The 24668-nt window shown below is 46.5% G+C and overlaps 1 protein-coding gene across 2 annotated transcripts in view; it reads left to right on the forward strand.

Annotated features, from left to right (window-relative positions):
* ALG9 (ALG9 alpha-1,2-mannosyltransferase) overlaps positions 1-24668 on the forward strand; it is a 297275-nt gene that overhangs the window by 126643 nt on the left and 145964 nt on the right. For both annotated transcript variants that reach the window (XM_082274210.1, XM_082274211.1), the window contains exon 11: positions 20308-20437. In XM_082274210.1, the coding sequence (XP_082130336.1) occupies positions 20308-20437 (130 nt within the window). The remainder of the gene's footprint in view (positions 1-20307; positions 20438-24668) is intronic.

Here is a 24668-nt window from a genome sequence, read left to right on the forward strand (position 1 = left end):
TCACCGTAACCCTAACCCTAGCCCCTAACACTAAACCTAACCCTAACCCTTAAAGCCCAGTTCCTGTCCCATTTTGGTCGGTTCTGGTCTGTTTGCGGTTGTTTGCGGTGCGTTAAACGGGGAGTTTGGTCTGTCTCTTTGAAGCGGGCGTAACCCTTACACTACCTGATCGATACAACATCATACCATGTTAGGAATGTTAGGTGATTTATGCCCTTTATGGAATAAAACCCGACTCTGCGTCAACTACGTAATTTTACATGGGAGTTTTGCCATGGATCCCCCTCCGGCATGCCACAGTCCAGGTGTTCGTCCCCTTGAAACAACTTTTCCATCACTATTGTGGCCAGAAAGAGTCCCTGTGGGTCTTAAAATTCGCCTGCCTATTGAAGTCTATGGCGGTTCGCCCGGTTCGCGAACATTTGCCGATATTCGCCATTCGCGAACGGCAAATTTTAGGTTCGCGACATCACTAATCTCCTGGTCCTAGCAATTTTCTCCTTCCTTAATGTTTTTTGTTTTTTCTCTCGGGAGATTTACAATCAACTGTCGGGCTGGGCGACAGGCTGGATAATCTAGATTCAGTGGTCCCCAGCCCAGCCAGTGAGTGCGTGCAGACAGCAGCTATGCGCTAGGTCGGCCGCGACATAGCCTCAGGGACAGAGGCTGGCAAGCAAGTTAAACGTCTCGCAGGGTTGCATACGACTGGGCTTGGGACTGAGTCGCAGCAGTCCCTTGGCCGACAGCTCCCCTACTTCGGTGGCGAGGCGTTCTGTCTGGAGTGTTACCCGCACCATGGAAAAGTAAGTACACTCCCCCCCTCTCCCCTTTTTCTTTGGAGGGGGGCGCGGGTAACCTCCGGGGAAAGTCGGACCTGCCTGCAGGTTTCCTCCTCCCATCCTTAAATCCCTCACAGAGTTGCGCTTCCCCCACTCCTTCCCTCCTGTCTGGACCTGGAGTCTGAAGGGGGTTCCAGGGCAGAGAATGCAGCAGAGACCCCTGGGGTCTCCCCCGCTATCCCCACTCTGTAAGGGTTCTGGGATAGTGTATGTCCCCCCCTGGTAGTCTGGAGGGGTCCCAGTGTAGGAGAGCCTTAAGGTGCATGCCCTGCTGTTGCAGTGTGAGCATAGTGCAGGGGGGTCCCAGTGCAGAGTGCACAGCAGTGTCTCCCCTAAACGTGTGTCCTACCTTTAGGGGGGGTCCACTTGCAGAGGGTGCAGGAAAGATACTGGCAGCATGCTTCAGTGTAGCTGATGGGGGCAATTTTCTCTTAGTCTAGCTTATCTCCGGTTGGCGGCCATGTTTGTGTAGCCAAATGATGCCACAGGGGCCATTTTCCTTTAGTCTAGCTGGTCTCCGGTTGGCGGCCATGTTTGTGGAGCGGATGATGTCACGGTGATGCTGGAGGACCGAGGCCTCGTGGAGATGCTGAAGCTCTTCCTCTTCCTCCTCAGTTTCCTCTTCCTGTGCTCGGGACATGTGAACAGGGAATAGCGCCCATGATGATGCTGGGTTCGAAATCTTGGCGCTCCCCTGGTCGGTAGGGTGAGTCTTTGGGGGTCCCTTGTTATATCTCTCTCTGCTGATGGGTAACCTGAGCCTTAGGGGGATCCTTTAGTGGTGCCAAAAAGATTGTTTTTGTACTGCGAGGTCTAACTTACCTTGTGGAACCATAGGGTCCTATCTCCCCCACTGACCCACTCATGGAGGTGGCAGGTTCCTCGGAAACCCCAGCTTCTCATGGTTGCACTGACGGCGGTCCTGCAGTCCTTAGTGTCCTGGGTGATAGTGGCGTGTGGGCAAAGGCCCAGGAGGAAGCGACCCTGCCTTCCCCTGCTCAGTCTGTCCCATCTGATTCTGAGCCTAATGCCACTGTGGAAGCGGCCCATCCAGTTGGACTTAATATCACACCCCCAGATCCATCCAATAGAGAGGCTGATTCCTCCATGGTTGCAGCAGCGAATGAAAAGCCACTGGTGGACGCACTTATTACTGCAGTGTGTGAGACTTTAAAAATTAAGGATGCAGCTGATGTAGCCACAGACGTGGCTGTGTCGTTTGGTACGCATAAGTCACCTCGCACTCCAAAGGTATTTTCTTATGTGTATTATTTTGACAGGCTTTCCTGTAAGGAATGGCAACAACCAAAATGACTATTTGTGGTCCCCAAACGTTTTGCTGTACGTTACCCTTTTGAGGAGTCATTCTTAAAGTGGACTAGTCCACCAGTGGTGGACCCTCCTGTTTCCTGGTTGAATAAAGCAACCATGATTCCAGTAGAGGAATTCCCATCCTTTAAGGACCCGGCTGACAAGAAAGCGGAGCCTGTGGCATGCAGCGCATGTTTACTATGGCTGGTTCGGCATTGCGGCCAGTCTTTGCCTCAGCCCTGGGGTCTCAGACCTTAATGGAATGGGCCAAGCTTAAGCGCCAGGGCCTGGGGGGTGAGCAGGTCCCCGCTGCTTATGTTGATTTAGCTGACCAGTTGGTCCATGGGCTGAAGTTTTTTGTGATGCAGCTTTGGATACAGCTCCTGTGCTGTCCAAACTTTCTGTTTCAGTGGTGGTCGCATGCTGTGGCTTATGAATTGGTCCGCAGATCCAGCCTCTAAGAAAGCTCTCATTGATCTGCTCTTTCAAGGCGATCGCCTGTTTGGGGCATCCTTGGATGACATCATTAAGGGTATCGGGGGGGGGGGGAGAGTACCTTCCTTCCACAATCCAGGAAAGGGAAGGAGCCTCGTCGCAGACGGGGGCCCTCCTCAGCCCATAGAAAATTATTTTGTGCTTCTGGGATGGAGAGTAAGGGAAGTAGATCTTTTAAATCTTCCCTGGGAGGTTCCAAGCAACCTTGGTCCAGTAAGCCTAGAGCTAGCTTTTCCGGACTCGCAGACAAGACCGCTTCAGCCTGGGGTGGGGAGACATCTTCACTCGTGGAATTCTTTGGTGAGCACCAAGGCGATCCGCAAAAGGTATGTTTTGGGGGTACCCAGAAAGGGGTACAAAGCTTGTCCTTTTCAGGTTTTTCTTTAGGTCCTGAGTCTTTGTGCAGATTTAATTCTTGCAAAGGTGCAGGTGATGTCTGAACTACCTAAGGCCCCCCCCCCCCCCCTATCCCTGTCCAGGGAATTGATTTATTTAGGTCTGATTTTTAAATCTGACCAGGGTGGTCTTTTCTCTGGACACATTTCTGGAACCACAGGTCGTGATTCACCAGCTGCTGTCACACGAGGCTGGTACTGTTTGTCCGGAGCTCCGTTACCGTCCTGTATTAATCTGATGAGCAGTGCTTCCACGCAAAATATTTTCCACTCAAGAACGGGATACCTTCCTAACACCTTGGGAATGCCGACAGTAGCCCATAAACAGAAGAGGAAGGTGCAGTTAGAACAGCAGCTGCTCCGCTCCACACGATGCCGGGGCTCTGGCCCCGCCCCTGCCATCTTATCTCCAGCCCTGGTCTCTCCACGTGGCCAGATTAAGGCAGCCAGCGTGGAGACATCTGAAGCAGCATTTGCTCAAGATCCAGGGGATCCTGCGCTAAAGCCAACTGCTGACAACGACTCGGCCACCTTCACTAAGCCTATTTTGGGAGCCATAGATGCATGCAAGGCAGCATTGATGGTCTGCATAGACCACCTAGCAGCAGAATGCACACTCATGAATTGGACAAAATCTAGGGCAGGCTGACTACTGCCGAAGACCGCATCTTTGAAGTGGAAGATACTACACACTCAAGGAACACACCTGACAGAACTGCAGAATCTGGTAAGGGTCCACCAAAGCAGGGCTGATGATGCAGAAGCCAGGCAACGCAGAAATAATGTGCGGGTGGTGGGATTACCAGAGGGCTTAGAGGGCAATAAAGCCTTCTTTGCAGAAAATCTCTTCAAACAATTAATTATTGGCGCTAGAAGACAGGGACATGCTCATACCTGAGGCTAGGAAACACCAGGAGCTTAACTTTAAAAATGGAAAGGTCATGCTGTTCCCAGTTTTTTCCGCGGAAACTCAGCGAAGACGGCGCTCTTTCAACGACAGCAGGAGGAGGCTGAGGATCAAGGATTTCCAATACAGCATGCTATATCCCAGTCGGCTCAGAATCCAGCACAAAGACATTGTCAAATTCTTTGACACCCTACAGGAGGCTAGTGATTGGCTTGACACTGATCTGTGACTTTCCTGCAATGGCACATGTTGAGTCTCCCTAGCTAATGATGTCTTTGATTTGTTGAGCCTGTCATTAGAGGTACACTCACAACATATGATCTCAGTATGTTGCACTCCCCTGCGCTGCAAAACAGGGCTTTTCTTCAGTTCCCATTGTTTGGATTTGAATTTATTTTACTGCTGGCACATCCTTCATATGGACTCCCGTGGAAACACAGAAGTGTCAACAGTAACAGTCGAACTTTTGTGATCAACAGCTAGACCTCACGAGATTTGTTCAGTTTTGGGATTGAAGCGGTCTACCTTTTTTTGTTCGAGTTTTTTTTTTTGTTCGGGTATGACAGCAGGGATGTTTTTCTTCAAAGCCAACTCAACTACCTTGCATCTCTTTTTGCACCGCTTTTTCTTGTATCACTGTTCTGATGTCACAGTGCAGCACTGTGTACTTTTGATCCATGAACATATGGCTGGTGTTCTGAACCAATCTCTCTACATGGTCTACTATGGCTAATCGCATAAATATTGTGTCATTGAATGTGAGAGGGGTGACTTACAAATTTAAGAGAGCACCAGTGTTTCAGTATCTAAGACCACTTAAGCCTCATGCCGTCCTCCTGCAGGAGACTCATCTAGATGGCAGTAAGATTTTAGCATTGGGTCGTCCCTGGATTCAAAGGGCATTGCACTCTACCGATTCCTCTTTTGCAAGAGGGGTTACTATCCTTTTCATTAAGGCAGTTCCTTGTTTCCTGCACCAAGTGGTCTCTGACCCGGGGGGGTAGATTTGTGGCAGGGGTTCTAGAACTATATAACTACAAAATTGTTATTGTTAATGTTTACGTACCGCCACCATTCCAAACCCAAATGTTGTATGATATGCTCACCAAATTAGCACCTTATGCTTACTTGCCCATCATACTGGCGGGTGATTATAACCTTGATTCTACCTCTGTTACAGGAGGCCAAGTATTTGGCTGGGGGGTTATCTGACCACAACCCCTTGGCACTAACTATTGCTCTTCCAGATGGCAGCAGACGAGGGGTTTGGAGGCTGTCACCAAGTTGGTTGCAGGTGGAACAAGTGACTTCCCATCCCCAACGTCAATCACTTCATACTGGAATTCCAACATAGAAACTGCATGCAAAGATCATAATGCTGAAATTGTTATGTTGCAGGAGCAAGAAAGAGAATGTTTGGATGAACATGCCACTTCTCCCTGTGGGTGATTCATATACCTCTTTAATGGAGGGGAGGCATCGTCTCTCCGTACATTTCTCTGTCACGGCGCATTCTACTCAGGCGCTAAGTGCTTCTTGGGCCTTTCCGTCATCAGGCTATCGCAAGTTTGTAAGGCAGCCACTTGGTAGTCCGTGCATACCTTCACAAAATTCTATAAGGTAGATACTTTGGCATCTGCAGATGCATCGGATGCATCTTTTAGCCACAAGGTTTTGCAGTCTGCTGTTTAAAGAGGGGCTGTTCCCTCTTGATGGGTGTTTTTCTTTAAACTTTTATTTTTCACACGGGGCTACTGTGACCCGTTTAAGGCTCCTGTGTCCTGGTTAAGGGCTGTTATGTTTAGCCTTGGGTTTTTTTCCCCATCCCTCTTTTTCCTTTTGCCACTGCTTTTGGATGTCCCACTAGTTATGATTTATGGGGCGCTGTGCTCGTTGATGAAAAAAAGAGAAAATGGGATTTTTTTACTTACCAAAAAAAATATTTCTCTAAGTTCATCGACAGACACCGCACCCACCCCTCTTTAAAGTTCTGATACTTCTAATACTGCTTGTTACTAAACTGAATACCTAGAGCAGAGAGGGGGGTTTTATACCAGCTGAGGACGGCATATGGGCTTAACCAGGTGTTTTTTGTTCTGCAAAGTCCTACTCCTGGAGGAGGCAATATAACCCACTAGTTATGATTTATGGAGCACTGTGTCCATTGATAAACTCAGAGAAATAGATTTTTACAGTAAGTACAAAAATCCCATTTTTCCCCCCTAGGAAGGGGACAAATCTTCCAGAGGTCAAGTGGTTAAAAACAAACCTGGTATTTTCAACCAATGTTTTTTTGTTTTACTTTTCTTCAGTATCTACACCTTGATTTGTTTTCCCCTCAAAATTTTATGCTATCTGACACAATTGTCCTCAGTCTGACTTGTGGACTGTATTGCATCCAGACCATACTGAACTGGATATTGCAGAATAAGCCTGGAAGTGACCTTTTGGTGATGGATTTTGCATATGCCACTTTCCAAACTATTTTCTTTAAAGTTAGTAGAGCGCTTTTAGAGCTGCTTCCATTAATTCTGCACTTGCCCTGTCTCAGAAGACTCAGTGAGTAGGTCAGACTGGCCAAGCATTGGGAGCTTCGTCGTCTTTTTTTATTGATCCCCACGTGCCATTATTCCTCTTTTGCTGATGGCTTTGCTGTGGGAGAGAATAACACTGGGACACTGGGAACACCCCTAAACACTGGGATCGTCATCTGCTAGGTGGAGTTTTGAGCACATTTTGCTCTTTTCCAACATAGTGTCGAGGAAGTATCTCCTTGTTGCTGTTCATGTTGCAAAGAGACACATGTAACTTTCATATTTGATCTTTTCCTGCCACCTACAGGGACTTTGGTTTCCTCCAACCATCCAATCCTCCAAACACTGATGCTCACCTGTTACCAGCTGTCTTGGTTTGTGAGTACTTAAAAGTACAGGGGTCGGAGAAAAATATGGAAACACCTGGTAAAAAAAATGATAGTGTTACCTAATATGGTGTTGGACTGCCTTTGGCATCCAAGAGGCCTAAATTCTCCTGAAGATTGACAAATATAAGCATGGGATGGTGGATAATGGAATCTGTTACCAGTCTTCATGCAAAAATCATTTCAGTTCTCCCAGAGATGCTGGAGGCAGAAAATGAGCTCGAACCTTGCTCTACAAAATTGACCATAGTGGCTCTGTGATATAGAGGTCCAGCTATTGCTACACTTAGGGAAGGTGTGTGACTTTGCATGCTTGTAAAACCATGATTTGAGCACACCTGCTGTGTGAATCTGAGCATTATCGTCTTAGAAATTGGAACTGTCTTCGGGAAACGATGTCTGAACCATGTGGCCCACATGATCAGGCAAAATTTGTACATAGTCGCTGGCCATGACTCTTCCTTTCAAAGTGATGCCAGGCCCTGCAGAATCACAAGATATGGCTACCCAAACCATGATTACGCCACCATCATGCTTTACCGTTGGCAAAAGACAGTCCTGGCCACAAGCTTGGAACGGTGTTCGCCACACGTAAACACATCCGGTGGTTGGGAACAGTGTGAAGCTTGATTCATGGAGCCATATTACAATCTTTCATTGATCAATAGTCCACAATTTATTGGTGATGCACAACTCTCTCCTCTTCTGAGCATTAATATCGGTCACTAATTGGTTTGGCAATTGCAAATCACCAGTTTTTTGGTAGTTTTGGTCCTGTTAGGGAAAACATTATTTTTCTTCAGCTGAAACTTCTATCAGGATGTGAGTGCCTATCATCTTATGGCTCAGCAGCCTTTTCCAGATTGGCTACCCCCGATGTACATCTTGGAAACTATAACCACACCGGGTAACGCCGTACCTGTAATGTTTGCCTAGAACACTGGATACTGTGCTGTCATACTTTTTTTGTTTTTTTTTCACCTTCCTCTAAATCACCTCTGGCCATTTTTTGCGATTTGGCACTGCGTTACTTTAATGAAAAATTGCGTGTTCGTGCAACGCTGTACCAAAGTAAAATTGATGTCCTTTTTTCCCACAAATAGAGCTTTCTTTTGGTGGTATTTGATCACCTGTGCGATTCGCTATAAAGAAAAAAAGAGCGACAATTCTGAAAAAAAAAAATTCACAATTTTACTATAGAACATTCCTAAAAAATAAATAAATAAAAAGTGCAAATGTTTCATCCTTTTAGGCCAATTTGTGTTCTGCTACATGTTTTTGGTAAAAGAAAATCGCAATAGCCGTATTTTGATTGGTTTGCGCAACAGTTATCGCGTCTACAAACTAGGGTAAAGATTTGTCATTTTTATCTATTTTCTTTTTTTTAACTATCGTGTGTCTCCGAAAATAAGACCTACCCTGAAAATAAGATCTACTGTGATTTTCAGGGAGGGCTGCAGTATAAGCCCTAGTTTAAAGTGTTTAAAAAAATCCTAGAATCCACTCTATTACTGTTTTATAAAATGTCCAATGTGTGTGTTTCTGTATTATATTTGTGTCAAATACCTAAGGTACAGTGTCGCTCGGTGCTCAGCTGATCGCCTGTTGCTCTCCTCCTCTTCTCCCAGCTGTCAGCGGGGGATCTCAGCCCTCCCCTCTGCATTGCTTTGAGGATACGTTAGAAGAGAGCTCCGGCGGGTCAAGGGAGCACCGAGCAGCGCTGTAACGAAGGTATTTGGCACAAATATACAGGAGCACACACATTGGACATGATATACGAAGAGAAGAGAGCTCCAGGGGGGTCACGGAAGCTCCGAGCGGCGCTGTAACGGAATGTATTTGCACAATTCTAATACAGGAACACACACATTGGACATGATATACTAATAATAGAGTGGATTCTAGGATTTTACAAACACTTTTACTCAGTTCACACAGGGGATTCCTTACAGGCAAGGGGGGAGAAGACCGCACATTATATGTTAAGACCTACCCTGAAAAAAAGCCCTACGGTTTCTTTTGGTGCCATAATAATATAAGACTCATTTTCGGGGAAACACAGTAGTAATGGCGGCGATCTACGATTTTTAGCGGAACTGCGACTCTGCGGCGGACAGATCGGACCCCTAATTTTTGACACTTTTGGGGGGACCAGTGACCTTACTACAGTAATCAGTGCTAAAATATGCGCTGTTACTGTAATAATGACACTGGCAGGGAAGGGATTGGATAGCAGAGGGTGTCAGCGGACAGGTCACCGCTGACATCTGCTGCTCCATAGAGGTGCATGGAGCGTACGATCAGGTCCGTCTGATAAACTGACAGGCGGACCTGATCTGAAAGCCCATGTGAAAGGGGCCTAACACACCAATATCCCATTCCCTAGGATTAATATCCTTCATTTTAAATCACCAATCATGTGTGAGTTAGTGGCAGTGCCCCTGACTGTGTCTTATCATGCCATTGCCATTAGTTCTACATCTTCTTCTGACAATCAATTATTAGACATTTAGTCTAAATGTCTAATTGATTGTCAGAAGATGATGTAGAACTAAATGTCTAATTGATTGTCAGTGACAATCAATTAGACAGTGGCGACTGGTCAATAGGGGGCACAGGGGCGCCGCCCCCCCAAGGCTAGTCACCGTTACATCAGCATATAAAAAAAAAGTGTACCTTACCTTTTAATGGCAGCGGGGCGCCGGACACAATGCTGGCTATGGGAGGGGTCGGGGTTTTGGCATCACGTGCCTCTTTTCTTGTAAGTTGATTGGTGGCCTTTTAGAGTGTCCTTGGGGAGAAGAGCGATGCGCCCCGAACACTCCCACTCAGGATTGCCGTCCTCTGATCCGTCCTTGGGTCGGACAGACAGATTGGACTCAGGAGGACAGGACAGCGCTACCAGGGCAGCCAGCCAGCCAGGACAGCAATTACAGCCATTACATGTGAATAGTTAAGGTGAACGCGCCTAGCTATTTTGTTCAATAACAGTTATGGTTAGGCACGAATACCTCTTTAATCATGGAGGCTGATTGATTGCAAGTACTAATACTGCGAGATGTAGCGCTGAACAGATACAGCTGCATGTCAAAGTTTAAAAGCTGCGTAGGAGCTGCTGCATGGCTCTGAAAACACACTGTCTGCTTCTGCACAGCTGTCATATTTTGGCATGTGGGTGTGTTTGTGCTAGGTGGTGGAAAGAGGTGCAGACAAATGGCAATGTTAGGAGGTGGTCTAGGAGGGTCAGAGATGGGCATGGCCTGGCGCGGGGGGGTCATAGATGGGAATGGCCTGGGGAGGGGGGGGGGGGCGTTGTGAGTTCCTGCACCTTTTCCCTGAGGGAAAAAAAAGCCCTAGCTAGCATTATTCCCTGAACTTATTGTTTTAAGGTTTTTTCGTTATTAATGCTGACATTCAGATTTACATTTTCTTCTTGTGATCACAAAACTGTAAACTGTATTACTGTAGCATGTATACAGTGACAGCATCATTAATGGCCAGGCCCCTAACCCCCTATAATTGGGATATATACTGAGAGACACCTTTAATGTGGGAGACCCCCCTATTTTATTACATGAATTCTCTCAGTATATCCCAGAATAGGGGTCTCTCAGTAAATATCCCATATGTGGGGGGTCACTCTCAGTCAATGTATCCCATAATAGGGTGTCTCTCACAGTAAATCCCATAATAGGGCCCCTGTTCCCTATTATGGGATATACTAGTACTGAGAGACCCCTTAATATGTGATATATTGGGAGGATTTGTTCACGCAAGCGAAATACAGGGTACAAAATGGGTGGAGTCTGTAAGGGGTGGGGCTTTTGAGAAGTGGGAGAGGTCAAAATGGAAGGGCGGGGTCTGGCGCCCCACCATCTTAAAACTTCACCAGCCGCCACTGCAATTAGACTTAGATACTCTGCGCCGCCGCCGCTCATGTCACGTGTGTCCTGACTCTCTAACTCCTCTCCTCAGTGGGCCGCAGCTCTGCCCCTCCTGACTGACGTCAGCAGGGAATCCCCGGCCCACCCCCTGCAGCTGTCGGAAGGGCAGCAGAGGACAGAGAGAGGAGGGAGCCAGCTGGCGGATCAAGTTGGCGGCAAACAGCGCTGCGCACCGGCCGGCGGCCACTGCACAGGCACAAACACTGTATGTGGAATCAAACCGATATGGGGAAGGAAGCTGACATTCCATGGGGGGCACTCGCCCCCCCCTTTGCCCCCCCCCCTTGCGGACCCCCATGTCTGCTGTTTTCCAGACTTGGTATTGGGCTCTTTTTCAGAGATGCTGATGTACAGTCATAAATTCAAAAGTCCTAAAATACAAACAACGAGTATATAACATATAAAACCGATATATAGAACAATGCATGAGACCTAATGCATAGCATGAGATGACCACTGACCAGATTCCCAGGTGATGCCTCACTGTCAGAGCCCAGAATATATATATAAAAGCAAAAGCACTGCTGCAGAGTTGATTATGCTGATCCCAGAGGCTTGGCTCAGCAAGCGAGTGGACACATGGGAAGACCCCTGCTTGAATGGGTGATGCTTCTGGGGGTAGAAATGTGGAGCCAAAAATCCAAGAGGGATATACCTAAAGGCTGTATAAAACAAAGAGCCTGCACTGCGCCTGTTTAACCTCTCATGGACGAACGTCGGTCCTGCGTCAATCTGCAGCCCTATGCGGTCTGTGGTAGATTGGCAGGCCGGCAGTCCCCCCCGCCCCCCCCCCCTCTGTTGCTGCCCACATTCACATCATTATTTTTACACTGTCCATTTAAAAAATGTTTCTCTGTCGCTCATTGACAGACGTAGTCTTCTTGATTCACAAGAACTGGGTTATGTTGTCTCCGCAGGAGTAGGACTAGGCAGAAAGAAAAAACGTTCTGGCTCCACCCTAGGGGCAGTCCCAGAGGATATATCCTCCCTCTCTCTGCTACAAGGCATCAGTTTTTTTCTGTCTAGTCAGGAGTAAGGACCTAAGTTCCTTGCTGGGATCTCTGGTCCTGGCAAGATTTTTTTTTAGAAAAAAATATATTTTTTTAGGCAGTTTTCTCCAGTGTTTTTTTCCTGTGAGATCTTCAAGCAAATATGCCGGACTGGGCGACACTAGTGGTCACCCCAGCCGGCCTACGAGCGCGCGCAGACCATTGCATTGCGCTTGGTCGGCCGCGACACATTCAAGTAAGTATGCGGGGCCGGGCGACGGGCTGGATGTTGAGATCCAGTGGTCACCCCGGTTTCTGCCTACGAGCGCGTGCAGACCAGAGCTCCGCGCTGGGTCGGCCGCGACGGAGTCCCATTGGAGGGACTGACCTTGCGAGTTAAAAGTCTCGCTTGGACGCCGGGAACCAGAGAGTCGAGGCGTCCGGAGTGGTCCACAACCCCCCACCCCGGTGGAGAGGGTATTGTGAAGAGAGGGTGCCTGTCGGTTCGGTATGGTGAGTAAACGTTCCCTTTTTTCCTCGTTATGAGGCAGTATGAATTATGGGCCCCTCCATACATGGTCAGTATCTGTCTGACACTAAAAGTCCCCCTTGTAAATACAGCATGTGTTTGGTGGGAAGTGGACTTGGTTTGAGAGCTAACACTCTACCCAGCAGACTGTAGTATTACAGCAGACATAGGAGGTATAATCCTACCTTAATTGTAGTGTACCTCCTGCAGATCGATAAACCGCCATTTAGCAGAAATGCAGGTGGATGTGCTGGGAAAAACGATTTCGGCAGTCCGCCGCCATTTTGCCGTAGACCGGGTGCATGAATGTCCTCAGGTCACGCCGGCCGCCATGTTTTTGGAGTCTATTGTCTCCTGTATGGGGGCGGCCATGTTTGATGAGCCCAGCTACCTCGTGGAGAGCTGGGAACGCCGGAAGGCGTACACAGGGGGCGGAGCCACGTCCTTCTACCCGGGAAAACTAACACAGCTCTTTCCAGTCTGTAAAAGACAGACGCTGACTGCAGTTGGTTGGAAACTTCTCTGCATCGGGTGGTGAGCCTTGAGGGTCCCTCTCTCTCTCTGTGGGGATGGAGAAGCAGGTACTCTGAGGGGCGCTATTGCGCTAGGGGGATACACATAAAAAAAAAAAAGAGGTATTTTTTATTTAAAAAAAAAAAAAAGAGAGATGTTTTTTTCTTTTTTACTGGCAAAGTGTCCTGGATTAACATGGACCCTGCCACTCATGTATCCCCACCAGATCCCTTCGAGGGGTCTGCAGGATCCTCCAGCACCCCAATGACAATTGAATCCTTGTCAGCTATTATGGAAACTTTTGTGTCCCGGGTGGAAGTGGCTTGTCAGGGACAGGGCGCAAGCCCCCGCCTAACCCCATATTATCTGAAACTTCGGATTCAGAATCTGAGCCTATTTCTGCAGTTGCAGGTACCTCATCTGGGATTGGTGGCTCGGGTACTGTCTCTTCAGACAGTGAGGAGGATGTTTCGGCATCAGCCATAGCCCGAGAGGAAGCGTTGGTAAACGCACTCATTGTATCTGTTCAAGAAACCTTAAGATTACAGGGTACTCCATCGGAAATAGCTGAAACTGAAATCCCCTTTTGGGACTAAAAAACGCATCAAAGTGGCGAAGGTTTTTTCCATTGCCCAAATGTTTGGGCAATCCAATCAAAGAAGAATGGAGTCTGCCAAAACGCACTTCTGCTATTTCCAAACGCATTAACAGACGTTATCCGTTTTGAGGAAACCCTCATTAAGAAATGGACAGAACCACCTGTGGTGGATTCACCAATTGCTAGATTGAATAAGCCACGGTTATCCCATTAGAAGACGCTCCGTCTTTTAAAAGATCCGATGGATCGCAAGATAGAAACTATGTCTCGCACCACGTTTTTCCTTGATTGGATCAGCTTTCAGACCAATAATTGCTATTGGGCTGGTTTTGCAGACTGTAACCGAATGGACCAAATGGTTACGCCGGGACTTAGAAGAGGTCCCCCAGGCGGTATCAGATTTGTTGGAACAGATGATACAGGGGTTACAGTTTGTGTGTGATGCGGCGTTAGACGCCACTCCATTTTTGGCGCGAGCAACAGTTTCAGCAGTGGTTCTCAGGGGTACACTGTGGCTAAAAGGTTGGTTAGCCGACCAAGGTTCCAAAAAAGCATTGGCTAATATCCCCTTTTTAGGAGAGCGTTTATTTGAAGCCAACTTAGATGAGATCATTAAGGATCTCACGGGTGGAAAGAGCACCTTTTTACCGCAAAATGCTAAGGGTAAAGGAACTCGTCAAAGACGAGGGCCTTCTTTCTCTGCTCACAAAAAGTTTTTTCGCCCCGCGGGTGAAAAAATTAAGTCCTCCAAAGCTCCTTCAGGAGGCTTCAGGGGACGTTGGTCGGGCAAGCAAAAGCCCGCCCCCTCCAGACCTGAAGATAAGTCGACCAAAGCCTGAAGGTGCGCCCCCACCCATAATTGGGGTGGGGGGACGTCTTCGCCGGTTCCCGGATCCATGGCTTTCCAGAATCCCGGACAAGTGGGTTTGCGAAATCATAAGATCAGGGTACAAGATCGAGTTTCGATCTCTCCCACCGGCGAGATTCTTCCCTTCCAATATCCGACTATCCCCGGATCGTTTAGAAGATCTGCGGAGAGCAGTCACGGATTTACTACAACAAGGAGTGGTAGTCCATGTTCCTTGGACAGAACGTTTTTTCTAGGGTTTTATTCAAACCTATTTACAATACTCAGGAAAGAGGGCAAAGTGCGTCCAATTCTGGACTTAAGGGCACTCAATTCCTTTCTCAACATAAGAAAATTCAAAATGGAATCCAGTAGCAGCCTTCCTCCATTCAGGGGATGTCCTAGCGTCCATAGAATCTAGGACGCCTATCTTCACATTCCCATTTTCGCAGGGAGAACCACTATCAGTTTGTGGCGTTACCTTTTGGTCTCGCCACGGCTCCTCGGGTCTTCACGAAGGTGTTGGCCCCAATGTTGGCACTACTGCGCCAAAGAGGCATATCGATTCTAGGTTACCTAGACGATCTCCTGCTTCATGCAGAGTCTCTTCAGACCCTGCTACAAAACCTAGAAATTACTATAATTTCTTTACAGGAATTCGGGTGGCTGGTGAACCAGCAAAAGTCATTTCTGGTTCCCACCCAGAGGCTCGAATATCTGGGTCTAATTCTAGACACGTTCAGGACAAGAGTTTTCCTTCCGGTAGGGAAACTCCGGAAGATTCAATCAGCAGTCCAGTTGTTACTATCCAACAGCTGGTCTTCCCTTCGGACTTGCATGAGGGTTCTGGGTTTGATGGTGGCTTCCTTCAAAGCAGTCCCATTTGCCCAGTCCCATACCCGAATTCTTCAGCAAGAGATTCTTCTCAGATGGAATCGGAATCCGGAATCTCTGGACTATCGGATCCGATTGAGCAAACAGACCAGAGAGTCTCTGGTCTGGTGGCTTCAGTCTCCGATACTCAGCCAGGGAAAGTTATTTCTGCCAATATATTGGACGATAGTGACCACGGATGCCAGCCTATCCGGATGGGGAGGAATTCTCGGTCTGTTATCCGTTCAGGGACTTTGGTCCCCGGAAGAATCCAGGTTACCGATAAATGTGTTGGAACTGAGAGCGATCAGACTTTGTCTGATTCACTGGACCGAGCAGCTCCAGGGCAGCCCGGTTCGGATCCAGTTGGACAACGCCACGGCCGTGGCTTATGTCAATCACCAGGGGGGCACCAAGAGTGTCCGAGCGGCCAAGGAAGTGGCTTGCATTCTTCGCTGGGCGGAACGATTTGTTCCAGCTATCTCTGCGGTGTTCATTCCGGGGGTGGAAAATTGGCAGGCAGATTATCTCAGCCGTCAGACTCCGGATCAGGGGGAATGGTCCCTCCATCCAGAAGTTTTCCACCAGTTGTGCCTACGTTGGGGCACCCCGGATGTGGATCTGTTGGCATCACGATTCAACAGAAAAAGTACAGAGATTCGTGGCTCGCTCCCGCGATCCTCTAGCAGAGACCGCAGAAGCACTGTTCACCCCGTGGGGGCAATACCAGCTAATGTATGCCTTCCCTCCTCTTGGGTTACTGCCAAGACTTCTTCGCAGGATAGAGGAGGAAGGAATTCCAGTAATCCTGGTAGCTCTGGACTGGCCTCGTCGAGCTTGATACGCCGACTTGGTCAGACTGGTGGCGGACGTCCCGTGGAGACTTCCTCTCAGGGAGGATCTACTGTCTCAGGGACCGATCTTCCATCCTGCTTTACGATCGCTGGTTTTTAAACGGCCTGGTTATTGAGACCCAGGTGCTGAAGGACAAGGGATTGTCAGCTTCAGTTATTCCTACTCTAGTTAAAACAAGGAAAGCGACTTCCAGAAAGATTACCATCGTACATGGAAGTCTTATATTGTGTGGTGTGAATCCCTTGGGTTCCATCTACATCTTTATTCGGTAGCCCGAATATTGGCTTTTCTGCAACAGGGAGTTGAGCAGAAGCTGGCCTTGAGTGTTATCAAGGGTCTGGTTTCAGCATTTGCTATCTTCTTTCAGAAGCCTTTGGCTACTTATTCCTTGGTGCGGAATTTCATACAGGGGGTGCGACACCTGGCTCCGCCAGTGCACGCGCCGTTACCATCCTGGGATCTTAATTTGGTGCTGTCGGTTCTTCAGACACCTCCCTTTGAAAATATCAGGGAGATTCCCTTGCTTACTTTATCCCAGAAGGTGGCCTTCTTGGTGGCTATCACTTCTGCACGCAGGGTGTCAGAACTGGCTGCATTATCCTGTTGTTCCCCAGATCTGGTGGTTCATAGGGATAAGGTTGTTCTTCATCCGAATCCATCCTTCCTTCCTAAGGTGGTTTCAAAGTTTCATTGAATGAGGACAGTGTATTGTCCTTCCTATGTCCTTAGCCCAATCATCCTCGAGAATTTGCATGGCATTCCTTGGATGTAGTTCGGGCGATCAGGATATATTTGAATACTACGGATTCAATTTGTAAGACGGATTCACTGTTTGTGATCACGGATGGCCCTAAGAAGGGGTTGCCTGTTCTGCTGCGACCATCTTTAGATGGATCAGACAGACGGTGGTATAGGCTTATTTTATCTAAGGGTCGGGATCCCCCGTTCCCTGTTAAAGCGCATTCTACTCGGGCGCTTAGAGTTTCCTGGACCTTCCACCATCAGGCGTCAGTGGTTCAGGTTTTCAAGGCGATTCAAGGCGGTTCATACCTTTACAATATTGTATAAGGTTTATGTGATGGCATCGTCAGATGCCTCTTCTGGCCGCAAGGTTCCTGCAGGCCACTGTTTGAGGAGACTGTTGGTCTACCTCGAGGATTTGTGGGGTAGGTCTCATCTGTTTACTCGATGAGTCCTTTGATACTTCTGGTTGGCTCCGGTTGGGCCTTCTAGATTGGATTTTGTTTTCTGTCAATCCCACCCCTCATTTGTGGCACTGCTTCTGGATGTCCCAGTTCTTGTGAATCAAGAAGACTACGTCTGTCAATGAGCGACAGAGAAAATCGGATTTTTGTAAGATCTTACCGTAAAATCCTTTTCTCTTAGCTCATTGACAGACGTAGTACCCGCCCCTCTATCATTGAGTTGGGTTGGGTTAAATTCTCTGTTGCTGCTTTGTGACAGAACTGATGCCTTGTAGCAGAGAGAGGGAGGATATACCCTCTGGGACTGCCCCTAGGGTGGAGCCAGAACGTTTTTTCTTTCTGCCTAGTCCTACTCCTGCGGAGACAACATAACCCAGTTCTTGTGAATCAAGAAGACTACGTCTGTCAATGAGCTAAGAGAAAAGGATTTTACGGTAAGATCTTACAAAAATCCGATTTTTTTGATCACTTTTATTGCTGTCACAAGGAATATAAATATCCCTTTTGACAGTAATAGGCAGTAACAGATACTCTTTATGGCGGGATCTAGGGTCTAAAATACCCCAAATCCCTCCTTTGCACTTAAAAGCATTCAAAACACCAAGTTTGGCTGTTTTTGAATGCTGTCATTTTATTTTAAGGCTCCAGTACCCAAAAGTGATGTCATGACATCGCTTCCAGGTTTTTATATCGGCGACCTGATCAGAGCCGAATTTGGCTTTATTCGGGTCTTCGGCCAGCCGGCGGATGTGCCGATTGGTTGATCGGGTCTCCCGTTTTCTGCAGTTTATTGTAGGGCCTCTACACTAACAGTTTGTGGACCTGCTATTCGGCCGGTCTTCTGCACTTCTGGTATTCACCAAGTTGTTGGACCTGTTGCAATTGCAGGGAATCCCCATTGTTGGATACTTAGATGACCTGCTTTTGAGGTAACAGCTGGCTAGAGCTCTATTGGACAACTTATCTGTCTAGAAGTTATAGTAGTTCAAGAAGGACCTGAACCATTAATGCTGTAACCATATAATCACTCTACATCTTAGTCTGGTCCACAACATTTCCTGAGCCAGAGTGTTCCTTCCTTAAAAAAAAAGCTTCTGACTCTTGTATTTGGTTCAAACTCTTCAACCTAGAAGCTGTCCAACTGTAAGCTCCTACCTGTTTGTCATGGGGCTGATTGTAGCCTACTTCAAGGGTTCTTTGAGACCTAATTTTACTTCAGATATCTTCAACACATGACTCTCTCATTTTGGGATAAATCAATCCTGTTTCTGGACAGGCCGATTTGGTAAAGCCAATGACCAGGCTATACCTGGCTTGGTGGCTCAGGAATTGAACTCTGGGATCCTGGATCTCTTACTACTTGTGTTTTGGAAAATTCTCCCCATGGACACTAGCCTGTTGTGCTGTGGGTGATGTTATGGGCAACTTATCACTGAATGCAACTTGGTTTTTAGAGGAATCTTATCTGCTGAATATCTTGGAACTTTAGGCAATTGGCTGTAACTTCAACATTGGACCAACATGTTGGAGGGCCATCTAAACCAGATTCAGTCGGGACAATACTACAGCTGTGGTGTACCTCAATCATCAAGGAAGAACCAGAAATCTTTCAGCAGAACTTTGCATTTTAGCCTTGTCGGCTGTATACAATACAAGGATAGATGATTGGCAGGTACATTTTATCAACTGGCTGCATCTGGACTGGAGAGAGTAGTCTCTACACCTGGAAATATTCCAGGGCCAATGTCTCAGGTGGGGGATGCCAGATATGGACCATCCTGCCTCCAGGTTAAACAGGGTTCCCTTGGTGGAAGCATGGGATGGTCTAGTAGTACCATAGGATCAGTACGTTCTGTTTGTTGTTGATGTAAAACTTGATCTTTGTCTTTCCTATCATGAAACTTCTTTCTCATTTGCATCTGGAGAGCATTGCTGTGATCCTTATAGCTCCAGACTTGCTCAGGAAGATGCAGTACACCTGGTAAGGTTGTTGCTCCAAGTCTAGCATCTTTAAAGGCTTTGTAAAGGCACAAGGTTTTTAACCTTCATGCATTCTATGCAAAAAGGCAAAAAAATCTTCTGTGTGCAGCAGCCCCCCTAATACCTGAACCCCCTCTCCATCCAGCGATGTCCATGAGAGCCTTGTCTCCCTGGGGACTCAAACTCCTGATTTGGCTTTGGTTCCCACTGCTCTCATTCACAGCCAGTAAGCCAATCAGTAGACAAAGGGGAGGGGCCGAATCGCGGCTCCATTTGTAAATGGACACAGAGCCACGGGTCGGGAGCGCACCTGCTAGGGTTCCCCCAGAGCAAGCTGCTTGCTGTGGGAGCACCCAGCAGGAGGGAGGGGCCAGGAACTCTGGCATGGGACCCTAAATTAGGATAATCCAGGCTGCTACAAAACCATTGCACAGAGAAGGTAAGTATAACATGTTTGGTATTTTAAAGAAAAAAAAGAACACTTTAATTTTGTCATTTCTACAGTGCAACCTGGCTTCCCTTTCCACCATTTCTAGGTGACTCAGACAGACCATCATGCAGGCTTATGGTCTCAAGAATCACATTTCGCTTTTCCTGTTAAAGCTAAACTCGGACAGAAATAAAAAAAAATACTCTAGCAGTGCCCCCCTTTCCTCTGTACTGCAAGGGTTAAATGTTTAGTCTAGGGATAAAGGAATAAGATGCAATAGGTACCTTATTTTTGTGCTGCCCATCCCTCATGTCGACTGCTTTTGGACATCTCAAAGGTTTAAGGCTTCTTGCGTCCTTCAATGGACGAGAAATAAAACAATTTTCTTGGTGTTCATTGAGGGACACATGTCACACCCAACCCCTCTCTCCCGTTTATGATCATAATCTTGGTACCGTTTATGATCATAATCTTGGTACTGCTTGCCAGTGTCAATCCACACATAGACAGCAGTATAACCCGAAAATGTAACACTTCTTGTGTCCCTCAAAGGACTTTGTAAACATAATTTTACTGCAAGTACAAAAATCCTCTTTTACTGTGGTACAGAATATCCTTTCTTTGTATATTCATGAGTTTTGATTGTAATTTAAAAAATATTGTTTGTATCGTTCTAGAAATGTTACCATTTCCTATTCCAGCGATATCGTCTGGAACATTACACAGTCTCTTCTAACTGGTTGGCGCTTGGTACCGTTTTGCTATTTGGTTTCTTGTCCTTTTCCCGCTCTATAGCCTTGTTCAGAGGTGAGTTCATATGCTTGGTTATATTTAATATGCTATATTATATTTGTTCATCTGTACATATAACTTTCTAGCAGATTTAAATTTGTGGGCAAAAGAAGACTTTGTTTAGAGTGTTGTATGCAGCAGGGTAAGCCAAGAATTGCAGCGCTGCTGGCAGTTTTTTTTAACACTACTACAATTACCCAAATGATTTCCATTGTTTCTTTGAAGGTGCCTACTTTGTAATTTGCTAATGGAATGCTGAAAGCTGGTTTGTGAGACTTTGTCCCCTTTCACATGGGTGTTCTGTCTGTCTGTTTTCCATCTGTTCATTAACAAACAAAAAAACAGACAGCAATGCACTCGTAAGGGCAAACGTCTGTAAATAGATGATCATCTGTTCACATGCGTGTCCGTTCAGGTTTCTTTTTTTGATAACTCATCGCCACCCTCAGCCTTTACAACCACTTTAAGTTGAATCAACCATTTTGTCATGGACATGCTTAAATTCAGTTGTGCTCTCCCTGATATAAATGCTCATGGAAACTCTCATGGTATAAATATCATGAAGGAAAAAAAACCTTCAGCCTTTACAACCACTTTAAGTTGAATCAACCATTTTGTCATGGACATGCTTAAATTCTGTTGTGCTCTCCCTGATATAAACGCTCATGGAAACTCTCAGCACCTGCCAGTCAGAATAGCAAAGCCTTAGTACATGTGGCATTATGGTATGTTCACGGCCAACTGCAAACTACTATAAGCATTTGTAGCTACTATCTCAATGGGGTTCATATATTTCTAAATGCTGTATCAGCACAGTCTGATTTACTCGGCATCAAAAGGGTTGGAGTGCAAAAATAAGATATGCACAGTTGTCACAGTTGCACAGTTGAAAGGAAGGGAGGAGAAATCTCCCCTGTTCAGACACTGCAGTGGGGGGACAGGGGTTCTAAGCCTTCTGCACATCAAATGACTTTGAAAACAAAGTCTTGGCTGGATAGGCAAAACATGATATCAACTTCAAACCTCAGATTGCTCCTGTCTCTACTCCAGAGCCCATCCCTGCGGCCCACAGGGATCATTATCATAAATAAAATTAGCTGCACATTGCATTTGTCCAGCATCCTCAAAAATATTTTTGATCCAGGTGGTCTTACTCTAAAGCTTTTCCTCCAGTACGAAGGCCCAATCATAGACCACTACATTATTAATTTGGAGTTGGGCTTTAAAGGTTGCAGGTTAAAATTAACCAAATACTGTAGCCAATGACACACAACTTTATATCTTGGAATTCTTTTAAATTATCATGTACAGTATCTCACAAAAGTGAGTACACTCCTCACATTTTTGTAAATGTTTTATTATATCTTTTCATGTGACAACACTGAAGAAATTACACTTTACTACAATGTAAAGTAGTGAGTGTACAGCTTGTATAACAGTGTAAATTTGATGTCCCCTCAAAATAACTCTCAGCCATTAATGTCTAAACCGGTGGCAACAAAAGTGAGTACACCCCTAAGTGAATGTCCAAATTGGGCCCAAAGTGTCAATATTTTGTGTGGCCACCATTATATTTCAGCACTGCCTTAACCCTCTTGGGCATGGAATTCACCAGAGCTTCACAGGTTACCACTGGAGTCCTCTTCCACTCCTCCATGACAACATCACGGAGCTAGTGAATGTTGGAGACCTTGCGCTCGTCCACCTTCTGTTTGAGGATACCCCAGAGATGCTCAATAGGGTTTAGGTCTGGAGACCTGCTTGGCCAATCCATTACCTTTACCTTCATCTTCTTTAGCAAGGCAGTGGTCATCTTGGAGTTGTGTTTGGGGTCATTATCATGTTGGAATACTGAACTGCGGCCCAGTCTCTGAAGAGAGGGTATCATGCTCTGCTCCAGTATGTCACAGTACATGTTGGCGTTCATGGTTCCCTCAATGAACTGTAGCTCCCCAATGCCGGCAGCACTCATGTAGCCCCAGACCATGACACTTCCACCACCATGCTTGACTGTAGGCAAGACACACTTTTCTTTGTACTCCTTATCTGGTTGCCGCCACACACACTTGACACCATCTGAACCAAATAAATTTATCTTGGTCTCATCAGACCACAGGACGTGGCTCCAATAATCCATGTCCTTAGTCTGCTTGTTTTCAGCAATCTGTTTGCGGGCTTTCTTGTGCATCATCTTTAGAGGAGGCTTCCATCAGGGACGACAGCCATGCAGACCAATTTGATGCAAAGTGCGGCATATGGTCTGCGCACTGACAGACTGACCACCCCCCCCCCCCCCCCACCCCTTCAACCTCTGCAGCAATACTGGCAGCACTCATATGTCTATTTCCCAAAGACAACCTCTGGATTTGATGCTAAGCACTTGCACTCAGCTTCTTTGGTCGACCATGGCGAGGCCTGTTCTAAGTGGAACCTGTCCACTGTATGGTCTTGGCCATCGTGCTGCAGCTTAGTTTCAGGGTCTTGGCAATCTTCTTATAGCCTAGGCCAGCTTTATGTAGAGCAACAATTCTTTTTTTTATCAGATCCTCAGAGAGTTATTTGCCACGAGGTGCCATGTTGAACTTCCAGTGACCAGTAAGATAGAGTGAGAGTGGTAACACCAAATTTAACACACCTGCTCCCCATTGACACCTGAGACCTTGTAACACTAACGAGTCACAAGACACCGGGAAGGGAAAATGGCTAATTGGGCCCAATTTGGACATTTTGACTTAGGGGTGTACTCACTTTTGTTGCCAGCGGTTTAGACATTAATGGCTTTGGGTTGAGTTATTTTGAGAGGAAAGCAAATTTACACTGTTATACAAGCTGTACACTTACTACTTTACATTGTAGCAGATTGTAATTTCTTCAGCATTGTCACATGAAAAGATACAATAAAATATTTTACAAAAATTGTGAGGGGTGTACTTACCTCTTTGAGATACTGCATATGCTAATATTTTGCACAAACCATTTTTGTGTCCTTTAGGCTAAATTCACACCAGTGATTAATGCTGGTTCGAATTGTAGTGGCAGTTTCTGCTGCAGCTCTCAGTGGCTATGTCCAGTATTTGCAACTCTCTGCACAGCCAGTAATTACCTGTGGTCACCGTAGGTAATCGCTGGCTCTGTGGACAGCCGTGAAAAACTGTGGCCGCTGGCGACTTGTCATTATTGTGAACGGAGCTGGCAACCATGTGTACCAGGCTTTACTTCTTACTATCCCTGCAAGTAATCCCAGAATGCTAACGGCATTGCTCCCTTGTTTTCCTTGGCACTGCAGGCAGTTATGTATGATCTAAAGTGGAACTAATCCGGTCTATCTTTTAGAGCGACGGAAGCTACAGTTTTAGTTGCCATGGTGCTGCACCTGTGATCCAATTTGAAAAGAGGCCATTTCATGGCTTTACAGTTTGGTTGCAAGGAAAAGCAACTGTCAGTTATTCATGGCATGCCTTGAATATTAGGCCCGGTTCAAACTATTGTGGGTGGTTGCAAGTGCGGGAATCACAGCGATTTCTGCACCCGCAACCACCCTCAGTCAAAATGTGCTGCACTTTAAAAATGCACGGGGATGATATTCATTCTAAATTGCACCCCCATGCATCTAAAAACGTAGAACATTTGCAGGTGTGGGAACTGCAGGGAAATCGCATGGTTCAAAGCACCATGCAATTTCCCTGACTCTGCGTTTTGAAAATGGTGCAGGAACTTTTTTTTTTCTGTGGAAAATGCAGGCACAGCAGCCCATTCAAATGAAAGGACTGCCAAGTCCATGCAAACCCTTGTTTTTGCTCCATCAGTGTAGAGCACCTGTTGCCTTTTTTTTGCATCCCAATCCTTTCCCAGTTTATTTGTATGTAGGTGTTTCATTTGGTTTTGTCTCCATCTCAGAGGAATGGCTTTTTGGTCACAACCCCTTCATGAAGACTAATCCTAATTAAATTACTCACAATTGTAAATGGGTTTTCTTGGGCACCACTGGTTTCTGCCAGTTCTGAGCACAGCTTGAGCAGTTCTGGACATCTTATGGTTTCTGTGCAAACAATGTATTTCTCGTCTTCACTCAGTTGCTGCTGTATTCAGGCAACTTCCGAGTAGAGTTCTCACAGCTGTAAATAACTATACCACTATCTGTGAAGTCTGATGTGTTTTTGAATCGTTCTGAATGCATAGGTATGCATGTCATCCGAAAAAACATTGTTTTCTATTAGGGCCATTCACATCAATGCTGTGTGATTCT

Source organism: Pelophylax lessonae (assembly GCF_965119305.1).
Source record: "Pelophylax lessonae genome assembly, chromosome: 12".
NCBI lineage: Eukaryota > Metazoa > Chordata > Amphibia > Anura > Ranidae > Pelophylax > Pelophylax lessonae.